Source organism: Dipodomys spectabilis, unplaced genomic scaffold (assembly GCF_019054845.1).
Source record: "Dipodomys spectabilis isolate Male_0828 unplaced genomic scaffold, ASM1905484v1 ptg000085l, whole genome shotgun sequence".
NCBI lineage: Eukaryota > Metazoa > Chordata > Mammalia > Rodentia > Heteromyidae > Dipodomys > Dipodomys spectabilis.
In genome coordinates this window covers 4892806-4904575 of record NW_024870762.1, presented here as the reverse complement: position 1 = coordinate 4904575, position 11770 = coordinate 4892806, and the positions used below count along the sequence as shown (strand labels likewise).

Sequence of the window (11770 nt, the reverse complement as noted above, 5' to 3'; positions counted from 1 at the left end):
AGATATGGAACCCAGGGCCTCATGCATACGAGGCAAGCACTCTACCACCGAGCCACTTTTCCAGCCCACTTCTTGACACTTTTAAACACTGATTAAAAAAAATTACTTATACATATATGACTCTCTATATTACAAACTACTTTTCCGCAGGAACTCTGACTTGTGTTTTTCTGAATATTCCTTAGTGCTAATAGATTATCTTGCTACCAATGACTATGAAGAGAGATTGTTTAGTTGGGTAAATTAGAGACAGAATATTTGTCAAAGGAAATTAGACATCTCTTAATTGTGCACTGGTTGCTCACACCTGTAATCCAGGGAAAGGCAGGCTGTGAGACTTTTATCTTCAATTAGCCACCAGAAAACCAGAAGTGGAGCTGTGGCTTAAAGTGGCAGAGTGCTAACCTTGAGCAAAAGAGCTCAGGCCCTGAGTTCAAGCCTCCATGAATGACAAAAAAAAATTAAAAAAAATGAAATCATACACATTTCTTTAGTAAAAATGTTTTATTTCAGAGTACCCAGCCCTTCTTGATTGGATGCTATTATGGATTGACTTATAAAGCACACATTTAAAAGCTGGCTTGTGGCTAAGATATCTCAACCTGATGAAACTTCTGAAGAGCAGAAACTGTAGATCTATAGATGACGTTGATTTTTTATTTAGACTCCTGCGGCTGGTACGTGCCTTGTATTTGGAGGAGGGGAATTACAAGGATCAGTTCTCTTTGTATTTACTCATTTTCTTTATGTGCTTTGGCCCCCTTAAATATTTTTTTTTAAATTTACCTTTCACATCTAATTCCTTAACAGTATCTTTTTCTTTGTTACCTTTGCCTTCATCAACTGGCCATTATTTTGATTCATCAGTGCACCTCCCTCATTTCTCTGGCCTTCCTTTCCCTTATTCCTTGACATCTTTTCCCCTGTTTGGGCCTCTCGTTTGTTTGGTATTCCTGGCTCATTTTTCTTTTCTTGGGATTCCTGTCCTTCACGAGCTTCTGCCTCATTCTTCTTCGCTTGGGTTTCTGGTCCTTTTGGTACTAACGCCTCACTCTTCTTGGCTTGGGTTTCTGGTCCTTTCGGTACTAACGCCTCACTCTTCTTGGCTTGGGTTTCTGGTCCTTTCGGTACTAACGCCTCACTCTTCTTGGCTTGGGTTTCTGGTCCTTTCGGTACTAACGCCTCACTCTTCTTAGCTTGGATTTCTGGTCCTTTCGGTACTAACGCCTCACTCTTCTTCGCTTGGGTTTCCGGTCCTTTCAGTGCTAGTACCTCATTTTTCTTCTCTTGGGCTTCAGGTTCTTTAGTCACTCTTGCATAGGATTCCTGTCTTTTTGGTAGTCCGACTTCACTTTTCCTTATTCGGGACTCCTGTCCTTTGGGTTCTCCTGCCTCGATCTTCCTCTCTAGGGCCTCGGCTCGGTGGGACATGCCCATCACACTCCTCTGGGAGTCCTGTCCTTTTGGTATGAATACTTCCCTCGGCTTTATTCGGGACTCCTGTCCTGTTAGCTCTCCTGCCTCGATCCTCCTCTCTGGGGCCTCGGCTCGGTGGGACATGCCCATCACACTCCTCTGGGAGTCCGGTCTTTTTGGTATGGACGCTTCACTCGGCTTTATTCGGGACTCCTGTCCCTTTGGTTCGCCTGCCTCGTTCTTCCTCTCTGGGGCTTCAGCTTGTTTGGCTGCTGCCATCTCATTCATTTCTTGCAATTCCTGTCTTTTTGGTACTATTACCTCACTCTTATTTATGAAGGGTTCCTGTCTTTTTGGTACGAACACTTCCCTCTTTTCTTGGACTTCAGGTTCTTTTGGAACCCCGACCTCACTTTGCCTGACTTTGTGTTCCTTTCCTTTGGGAATCTCCACCTCACTCCTCTTCACTGGGGATTCCTCTTCTTTTCGTAATGCCACCTTAGCATTTTCTTGGGCACTCTGTTCTCTCGGGACTCTGGCATCGCTCTTCTTCACCGGGGATTCCTCTTCTTTTAGTATTTCAGAGTCGCTCTTTAACATGATCTCTATTTCTAGCTTGTCTTCCTCCAGTGACATGCCATTTGGCTCTTTTGTGTGTGTTGGAAACAAGGATTCATAACACTCTGCTTCCTTGGTTTCCTCTTGGCTCTTCGGATCACTTGTAGTTCCTCCATGTTCCAGAAACTGGACTTTGTTATCGCATTGTTTTTTAGGTCCTTCAGCCTTGTTACCTGGAAGCATAACTGCGTACACAATAAAAGTGCATGATTCAAATATCAAGTTCTTCTGCTTTATCTCCCTCTATCCCCCACATACTGGTTTCCATATTTTGTCTTAAAATGGACAAACTGGATATAATATGAAAATTTCCTGAAAGTATAAAATAGTGGAAAAGGTGAAAATTATAGAAGTATTGATAAAATTCCACTTTTTGTTGTTTTGGTGCCACTATGGAGGCTTGAACTCAGGAGAGCCTCCCGTTATTGCTTGTCATGTTATTCAAGGCTGGTGCTCTATCACTTGCTCCACAGCTCTACTTCCAACCCTGTTACTGGTTATTGGAGATAAGAGTTTTAGATTTGTCTGTCCATGCTGGCCTTGAACCAGGATCCTCAGATTTCAGTCTCCTGAGTTGTTAGCATTACAGGCATTATCCATCAGTGTCTGGCCTATACTATTTCTTATATAAAAGAATACATAAGCCGGGCGCTGGTGGCTCATGCCTGTAATCCTAGCTATACAGGAGGCTGAGAGCTGAGGATCACGGTTCAAAGCCAGGAAAGTCCGTGAGACTCTTATCTCCAATAAACCACTCAGAAAACCGGAAGTGGTGCTGTGGATCTAGAGGTAGAGCACTTGCCTTGAGCCAAAGAGTGCAAGGACAGTGCCCAAGCCCAGAGTTCAAGCCCCAAGGCTGACAAAAACAAAAAAAAAACAACATACTATTTCTAAATAAAATGATTGCTCCTTCAGATTTTGTTTGGAAAGATTGAAATATATCTCATTAGATGGGTCTTACTTGTTTCTTATGATTTTTTTTTTTTTTTTTTGTCGGTCGTGGGGCTTGAACTCTGGGCCTGGGCGCTGTCCTTCAGCTCCTCAGCTCAAGGCGAGCCCTCTACCACTTGAGCTACAGCGCCACTTCCGGTTTTCTGGTGGTTTATTGGAGATAGGAGTCTCACAGTCTTTCCTGCCCGGGCTGGCTTTGAACCGTGATCCTCAGATCTCAGCCTCCTGAGTAGCTAGGATTACAGGCGTGAGCCACATGCGCCCGGCTTGTTTCTTATGATTATATATACATGTATATTTAAAAAATTAGTACTCTATTTTTTTTAATATAGTTTCTTGAAGGTCATGATTTAAATAAGCCCCGTAGGGAGAAACCTGAATTTAGAAAACAAAACATCAGCCAGACACTACTGACTTACACCTGTAATCCTAGTTACTCAGGAGGCTGAGATCTGAGGTTGTAGCTGGAAATCAGCCTAGGCAGCAAAGTTCATGAGACTCTTGTTTCCAAGTAACCACCAAAAATCTGGAAGTAGAGCAAAGGCTCAAGTGGTAGAGCACTAGCCTTGAGAAAAAAAAAAAAAAAAAAAAGCCAAAGGACTGGGCCCAGGCCCTGACTTCAAGCTCTATTACTAGCACACATGTGCATACATGCACACACACACACACACACACACACGACACACACAAATCAAAGATTGATTTAAATGGGAACTTATCTATTTTAAGAAGAATTCTTTTTGTGAACATTAGTCAATATCTCTAGTAGACACATATTTATATTTATAAATAGTTGATTACTAGATAAGGTTTCATGACTAGTCACAAAAAAGCATTATGACATAATGTAGGAGACAAGGTGTTGGTATAGAATCGGTACTTCAGTGCCAGAAAGGTTTAACAGTATTTTCCAACTCTTTACACCACATCTGAGCCAGTTTCCAGATCTGTAAAGTTGGAGATAATAATAGCTGCCACAGGTGCTGGTGGTTCATGCCTATAATCCTAGCTACTCTGGAAGCTCAGCTCCAAGGAGCATGGTTCTAAGCCAGTATGTTCATGAGATTCTTATCTCTACTTAAGTACCAGAAAAACTTGAAAGTAGAGCTGTGGTAGAGTGCCATTGAGCAAAAGAACTCAGGGACAGCGTTCAGGCCCTGAGTTTAAGCCTCAGGACAGGCACTCAAAAAATAGGACTATAAAAAGAGTAAGAGCAGGGTGTCAGTGGCTCATGCCTGTGATTCTAGCCACTCAGGAGGCTGAGATCTGAGGATTGCATTTCAAAGCCAGCCAAGGCAGAAAAGCCCCTGAGACACCCTTATCTCCAATTAACCACCAGAACACCAGAAGTGGAGCTGTGAACCAGAAATGGAGCTGTGGCTGAAAGTGGCAAAGTGCTAATCCTGAGGGGGAAAAAAAAGAAATACTGTGTTCACAAATAAAATTAAATTAAATTAAAAAAAAAAAAAAAAAAAAAAAAAAAAGAAAGAAATACTGTTTTGAAGGTGCATAGCCCAATATCCAATATATAGCAGGTACTCCATCCCTACTGTCCTTCAAAAAAAGGAATGTAACTAGATTTTTCCCCTAACAGTGTGATCCAGAAGACTTTACTTGAAAATGAATTCTAAATTCCCAGCAAAAAAGCTAACAGAACTCAGAAACCAATCTTTCTTTCATTGCATATTACTGGGAGCCAATGAGATTCTTTTTAAAGTCTAGGATAAGATGGCTGGAAGATATCAACAATCCTTTCCTATGAACTTCATTTTCTCTGTAGCAGTATCTCTAAAACTATGTATTTAATTTGTAGATTACCTTTATAATAACAATAATTTTTTTTGTCAAAGAATGTACTTAAGTGCTAGATGAGGAAGTAGAGGTGTGGCTCAAGTGGTCAGCCTTGCACGAAACAGCTAAGCAAGGGCTGGGAAGGTGGCTCAGTGGTAGAGTGCTTGCCTTGCATGCATGAGGCCCTGGGTTCGATTCCTCAGCACCACATAAGCAGAAAATAAAAGGGGCTGAGAGGGTGGCTCAGTGGTAGAGCACTTGCCTTGCATGTATGAGACCCTGGGTTCTATTCCTCAGCACCACATAAGCAGAAAAAAAAGCTGGAAGTGGTGCTATGGCTCAAATGTTAGAGCACTGCTAGCCTTGAGCTGAAGAGCTGAGGGATAGCACCTAGGCCCAGAGTTCAGGCCCCACGCCCAGACCCTCCCACCCCCTCCAAAAAAAAAAGGTAAACAAGAGCATGGTGCCCATGAGTTCAAGGCCCAGTACTGGCACCCACATACAGAAAACCCCGGTGATTCCAGATAAAAGGGATATTTGATCCACATGCCTGTACTGTAGGAGTAGAAATGTCCAGTTCAGAAAACAATGACAAGCAATGTAAATATCCTAGCTAATAATTGTTAAGGAACTTACCCATTGGAAATAGTGCTAAAAGTAAAACACAAAAGAAAGATCAGTGAGCATTTTCCAGCTTAAAGAGAACCCACTTTCCAATAATATTCTTTTTAGGTTAATTCAGAAATAGAATCTACATGGAAGACAAATTACCTTCAGGACTGTTACAGGCCAATGTTTCCTATTCTACTCTGCAGAGAGGGTAATCTTTAATCCTTGGATAAGTAAGATGAATTCTACTAAAATCCCAACTATTACAGTTCCTACTTTTTTGGGGGAGGGGTGGAGTGGGAGAGGTCTGAGGCTTGAACTCTGGGCCTGAGCACTGTCCCTGAGCTCTTCAGCTCAAGGATAGTGTTCTACCACTTTGAGCCACAGAACCACTTCTGGTTTTCTGGTGGTTAATTGAAGATAAGAGTTTCATGGACTATTCTGCTTAGGCTGGTTTTGAACTCTGATTCTCAGGTCTCAGTCTTCTGAGTAGCTAGGGATTATAGGTGTGAGCCACTGGTGCCCTGCTCCCTGAGCTTTTTTGTTGAAGGCTAGCACTCTGCCACTTGAGCTTCATCTCCACTTCCAGCATTTTTGGTGATTAAATGGAGTTAAGAATGTCTCTAACTTTCCTGCCCTGTCTGGCTTTGAACTGAGATCCTCAGATCTCAGTCTCCTGAGTAGCTAGGATTCCACAGGCATGAACCACTGCTCTTGACTTACATCCTACCTTTTTTGTCTTTTCTTGTTGTTGGTCATGGGGCTTGAACTTAGGGTCTGGGTGCTATTTCTGAGCTCTTTCTGCTCAAGACCAGACCTCTACGGCTTTGAGCCACAGCACCTTCTGTTTTATTTGGAGATAAGGGTCTTGTAGACTTTGCTGTCCGGGCTGGCTTTGAACCATGATCCTTAGATCTCAGCTTCCTGAGTAGCTAGGACTACACACTACATAAAATTCTTTTAAGAGTCAAAATTTTAAGCTATTCTAATTAGTTTGAAAAATGTCAAAATCATCATGTCTTGGTACTTAGTTGCTGTCAAATCTCTGAGCATTTTCATTCTTTCTTTCTTTTTTTTTTGGGCCAGTCATGGGGCCTGAACTCTGGCCCTGGGCACTGTCCCTCAGCTCTTCAGCTCAAGGCTAGGAGTGCTCTACCACTTGAGCCACAGCACCACTTCCAGCTTTTTCTGCTTATGTGGTGCTGAGGAATCGAACCCAGGGCCTCATGCATGCAAGGCAAGTACTCTACCACTGAGCCACCTTCTCAGCCCCTAGCATTTTCTTTTTAAATGTAAAGTTCCCAATTGCCAACTAGTCATTTTGGTTGACTAATTGGTGATTTCTGCTATTGATGATTATTGGTGATACAGAGCTAGGAACCAAGGGAAAGCAATTATACTTTGTTACACAAGAAAAATAGGTGAAGAGGGAATCAAAACCAAAATGAGAGGAAATCATTTAAGAAATGATGACTACTAAGCCGGGCACCAGTGGTTCATGCCTGTAATCTTAGCTACTCAGGAAGTTGAGACCTGAGGATCATGGTTCAAAGCCAGCCCAGGCAGGAAAAGTCCATGAGACTCTTATCTCCAATAAACCACTAGAAAACCAGAAGTGGTGCTGTGGCTCAAGTGGTAGAGCACTTGCCTTGAGCTAAAGAGCTGAGGGACAGTGCCCAAGCCCAGAATTCAAGCCCAGGGCTGAAAAAAAAAAGATGACTACTTTAAGATAGATGAACTTGTAACTCAAGAAAATTTGCGAACACAGTCTGTAAGGTCCTAATTGTAGAAACAAGAAAGGTAAGGAAATGATCCAAACTTACTGATTTTTCCAGAGTTGTCCACTGAAAGAGAAAAAGGCAAAAAAAATTAATAGATTCTGGGTTTTCCCTTCTTCCCAAGTCTCCAGCCTCTATATTGATAGAATCTGTGTTATTAATTGCTAAGTTCTGTTTAGTTAAATATGAGGAAATTTCATTGCCTTCCCTTCCTTAGCCTGTTGTCCTTTAGGACAATCTGAATAATCCAAATTGCCATTACTTTTCATCAGTAACTAGCAATTTTATTTAGAGTTCCATGATTAGCATTTATAAAACATAGGATATATAATGTCCTTAGTTAGAAGACACATGCTAACATCATTCACTTAAGAATTACTTTAGGTATGCTTGTCAGATATATATTTCAACTCATATTGACATATAGGTGTATCTCTTGGGTTGATGTTACTTAATACACCTAAAATAAAAATACAATAATTAGAAAGCATGAAATTGCAAGAAATACAATACCAGGATTGTTTATCAGGGGTGAGAATGTAGTCTTAGGATATCTGAAATCTACAGCAAGATTTGGCAAAGCCCAGCCCCTAGATAAATGCAGCTTGCTTCTATTTTTGTACGCACTGGGAGGTACAATTAGATTTTGCATTTATAAATGGTTGAAAAAGTAAGAATGATATTTTGTAGCTCTTGGGGGTCTTGCTAATTTTTTGCTGGAGCTGGCCTTGGGACCATGATCTTTTCAATTGCTGCCTCCTGAGTATCTGGGATTATAGAAATGAGCTATTACACCTGCCTTCAGTCTGTAGCTCTTTAATGTCTCACTTGCTAGGTATAATTTTTAGTGTTTCTACCTTTTACCTTTTGGGATTTCGTTTTGTGATTCTACAAGTTGAAATACAAAGGTTTCATTGTAATCTGACCACATTGTTTGAATATTGTTTCTCTTTTTTTCCTCTGCATTTTAATTCTCTAACCAGAGAAACACATTTTCCCTTTTTATCCTTTCCATATGATGTCCTGTTTTTTTTTTTTTTTTATCAAAACAAAACAAAAATTGACCCAAAGACCTCCATCACTACCACAACCACCAACCAACCAACCCACCCAACCAATGAATAAAATGAACCAGATACAACAGATTCCAAATGCAGAACCAATTTAGACAAAATTCAGAAAGATAATGGGAACTTACTTAGTGGGCAAAATGCTAAAAAGGAAAAGAAAATGGATTAGATTTCAAAATTATATACATGAAAACCTACTTCAAGTATCAGAAAGCAGTCTTTTGGAAAATATTAAATTCTCTCAGAATATGCTTTCTCTTATTAATTCAATTTAAACCCAGTTTTTAGAACCTAAATAACCAGGTTATTTGGAGAGTAATGAGCTAATGAAGCAAAATTTTAAAAATTATTATTATTATTGGTGCCAATATGAGTGCTTGAACTCAGGCTCTCTCACTGTCACTTGGCTTTTTTGCTCAAAGCAAGCGCTCTACCACTTGAGCTTACAGCTCCACTTTCCAGCCTGGGCAGGAAAGCCCATGACATCTAATCTCTAATAAAGTACCGGAAAACTGGGAGTGGTGCTGTGGCTCAAGTGGTAGAGTGCTAGCCTTGAGCTGAAGAGCTCAGGGACAGCGCCCAGGCCCAGAGTTCAAGCCCCATGACCCACAAAAATAACAACAACAACAAACAAAATACATTCAATTATCGTATTCTTTATAGTAATAGTGATAAAGAAAAAAAAACCTTCCTAAGATACTGTATCACTCTGTCTCCTAAGAAGGTAGCTACAAAGATACATGATAGAGAAAAACCCTTAATCATATCTCTAACATCACAGACACTGTAGGTAACTAGAATAGGGGAGGGATGGCATGCAGTATGAGGAATTGTTAATATTTAGATACTAGTTTGCCAGCAAACTTATAGTCTCACAACATGGATTCCAGGAAGCTGAACCTTGAGGTTTCAGGGTCGATGAGGCGGCCAAGGGGAGGGAAGTAGACAAAGAGAGGAAGGGTGGGATGATGCAGCTATAATATTCAATGTATATATGTGAAAACAGAACTAGGAAAACTGAGGGGATTGGTGGGGTTGGAGAGATGAGGGAGAATGATGAACGGGGTGACATGGATCAAGATACCTTGTACTCATAAACTGACATGTTGAATTGAGACTCCTTTGTACAACTGAAGATAGTAGAAACTAAATACTCATTTTCAGTATCAAGTATTAGTATTAATCAACTAGCAGACATATGTATGTTTTGAGTATATAGTAACTTATTACAATAAATAAAAACCTATTCTTTAGTCATTTAGGGAAGAGTTGAAAATATAGCCATCTGACAAAAATGATTGCCTTCATGGGAGGGTACATGTGGAGGGAATGTGGAAAGCAACTGGAAGATTGGTGAATTTGCTAGAAAAATCTCACCCAAATCAAGGTCATATTTTCACCTAGTGCCTTTTTAACACATTATTATTATACTTATTTTTTGAGGTTCTAGAGATTGAATTCAGAGTCTCAAGATTGCTAGGCAAGTTCACCTATTGTCTTTAACAGAATTTGCCTTAATACTACTGCTTTCCTCAAATGGAACAAAGATTTTTACCATCTGATGAAAACACTCAGCTCCTTAACAACACATAAACTATTTGGACTAGCCACTGTCAACTTTGAAGAATCTATGATGGCCAGCTAAAGGATATTAGAATTAAGAAATAAATGCATAATAACTTACCAACAGGTGCTGGATTTTCTGGGCCGGACAACATGAAATAAAAATGTATTAGTAAAGATTCTGGATCAAGAATATGTGTCTCTAACACAGACATTTGGGTGACACCAACCCCCACTACCCCAAAATTTATGTGTAATGGAGTCAGAGATATCAACTTTCTTTTTTCCTTTCCTTTTCTTTCTTTTCTCTTTTTTTCTTACATCAGCAGATTGCTGAGTAAGAGACAGATTCTATACACAGATTATTACACGGAATTTAGGTGAGAATTTGGAAAAGAAAGTCCTCCTCATATTGGGTACCCAATTTCCACTAGATTTATGAAGAAAGGAACTTACTTATAGGCACTGTTACCTGTACTAAAATCCAAATACAAATTATTAGCATGGGTTGACACTAATAGCAGAATTAACAATGATAACAGAATTCTTTCTAGCACTGTTTACAGACAGGAATTTTGGGATGAAATGGAAGAATTCAACCTACAAGCCTTATAATGAGTTACTTTAGTCCTTTGAGACAGTATTCTGCCAAGTGCTGGTGGCTCATGCCTATAATCCTAGCTTCTAAGGAGGCTGAGATTTGAGGGTTATGGTTCAAAGCTAGCCCAGGTAGGGAAGTTTGTGAGACTATTATCTCCAATTAACCACCAAAAAAACTGGAAGTAGAACTGTGGCTCAAGTGGTAGAGCACTAGCATTGAGTACAAAAGCTCAGGGACAGTGCTCAGCTCCTAAATTCAAGCCCCAGGATCTCTCTCTCTCTCTCTCTCTCTCTCTCTCTCTCTCTCTCTCTCTCTCTTTCTCACACACACACACACTCACACACACACACATACAGAGCAAACATGGTAATCTAACTATTTTGAGAGTTGAAGTGAGTACTTATTTTGCTGGTCCTGGCCCTTAAACTCTGGGCCTGGGCAGTGTCCCTAAGCTCCTTTTGGTCAAGGCTAACACGCGACCATTTGAGCTACAGCACCACTTCTGGCTTTTGGAGATAAGAGTCTCACAGATTTTCCTGCTTGAGCTAGCTTTGAACTGCAATTCTCAGATCTCAGCTAGCATTACAGGCATGACACCTGGCTTAAGTTTCCTTTTTATTATCTAATTTCTCTTGGAAAATGAAGCATAAAAGAGCCAGAAAACCCCTCATTTCTCATCAGTTTTGCTTGATTTCCCCCCTTTATTCTCTCATTGCTTACTCTCTCCATGATTTTCCTACTTTTCAGTGTAATTTCTACCATGTTTAATTGAGCATATGTGGCAAAGAATGCCAGTCAGTTAATCCAATACAGTTAAGACACCTACATAGAGTTAGGTTTTATAGTAGCCCTATTCACAAGAGTCAAAAATACGGAAGTAGTTTAGGTGTCCATTAACCAATGAGTAGACAAAGAAAACGTGGCATACACAATGGAGTATTATTCAGCTGCAAAGAAGAGTGAAGTTTTGTCATTTGCAGAGAAATGGGTGGTGCTAGGGATTGTCATGTTACATGAAATAAGCCAGAGTAAGAAAGATAAATACCACACATTCTCTCTCATATGCAGAATCTACTCTATGGGGTTAGGAATGTGGCTTAGTGGTAGAGTGCTTGCCTAACATGCATGAAGCCCTGGGTTCAATTCCTCAGTACCACATACACAAAAAAGCTGGAAGTGGTCAAGTGGTAGAGTGCTAGCCTTGAGCAAAAACAGCTCAGGGACAGTGTCTAGGCTCTGAGTTCAAGCCCTATGACTGGCAAAAAAAGAAAAAGAATGACAGGGAATGTAAAACATGTTCTGTTTGGGTGTGGGTACAGTGGGAGGGGGAGGACAAAAGGAGAGGGAGTTTGTGTGGAGACAAACATGTATGA

The 11770-nt window shown here is 40.6% G+C and overlaps 1 protein-coding gene across 1 annotated transcript in view; it reads right to left on the bottom strand.

The window, feature by feature from the left end:
• Positions 1–529: 529 nt before the first annotated feature.
• Positions 530–11770, bottom strand: part of Tsbp1 (testis expressed basic protein 1) — a 30962-nt gene continuing 19721 nt past the window's right edge. Inside the window, exons 16-21 of the mRNA XM_042684249.1 lie at positions 10253–10273; positions 9918–9935; positions 8362–8376; positions 7209–7229; positions 5413–5427; positions 530–2219 (exon numbers count right to left, since the gene is read on the bottom strand). Coding sequence (XP_042540183.1) covers positions 796–2219; positions 5413–5427; positions 7209–7229; positions 8362–8376; positions 9918–9935; positions 10253–10273 — 1514 coding nt within the window. The 3' untranslated portion in view covers positions 530–795. The remainder of the gene's footprint in view (positions 2220–5412; positions 5428–7208; positions 7230–8361; positions 8377–9917; positions 9936–10252; positions 10274–11770) is intronic.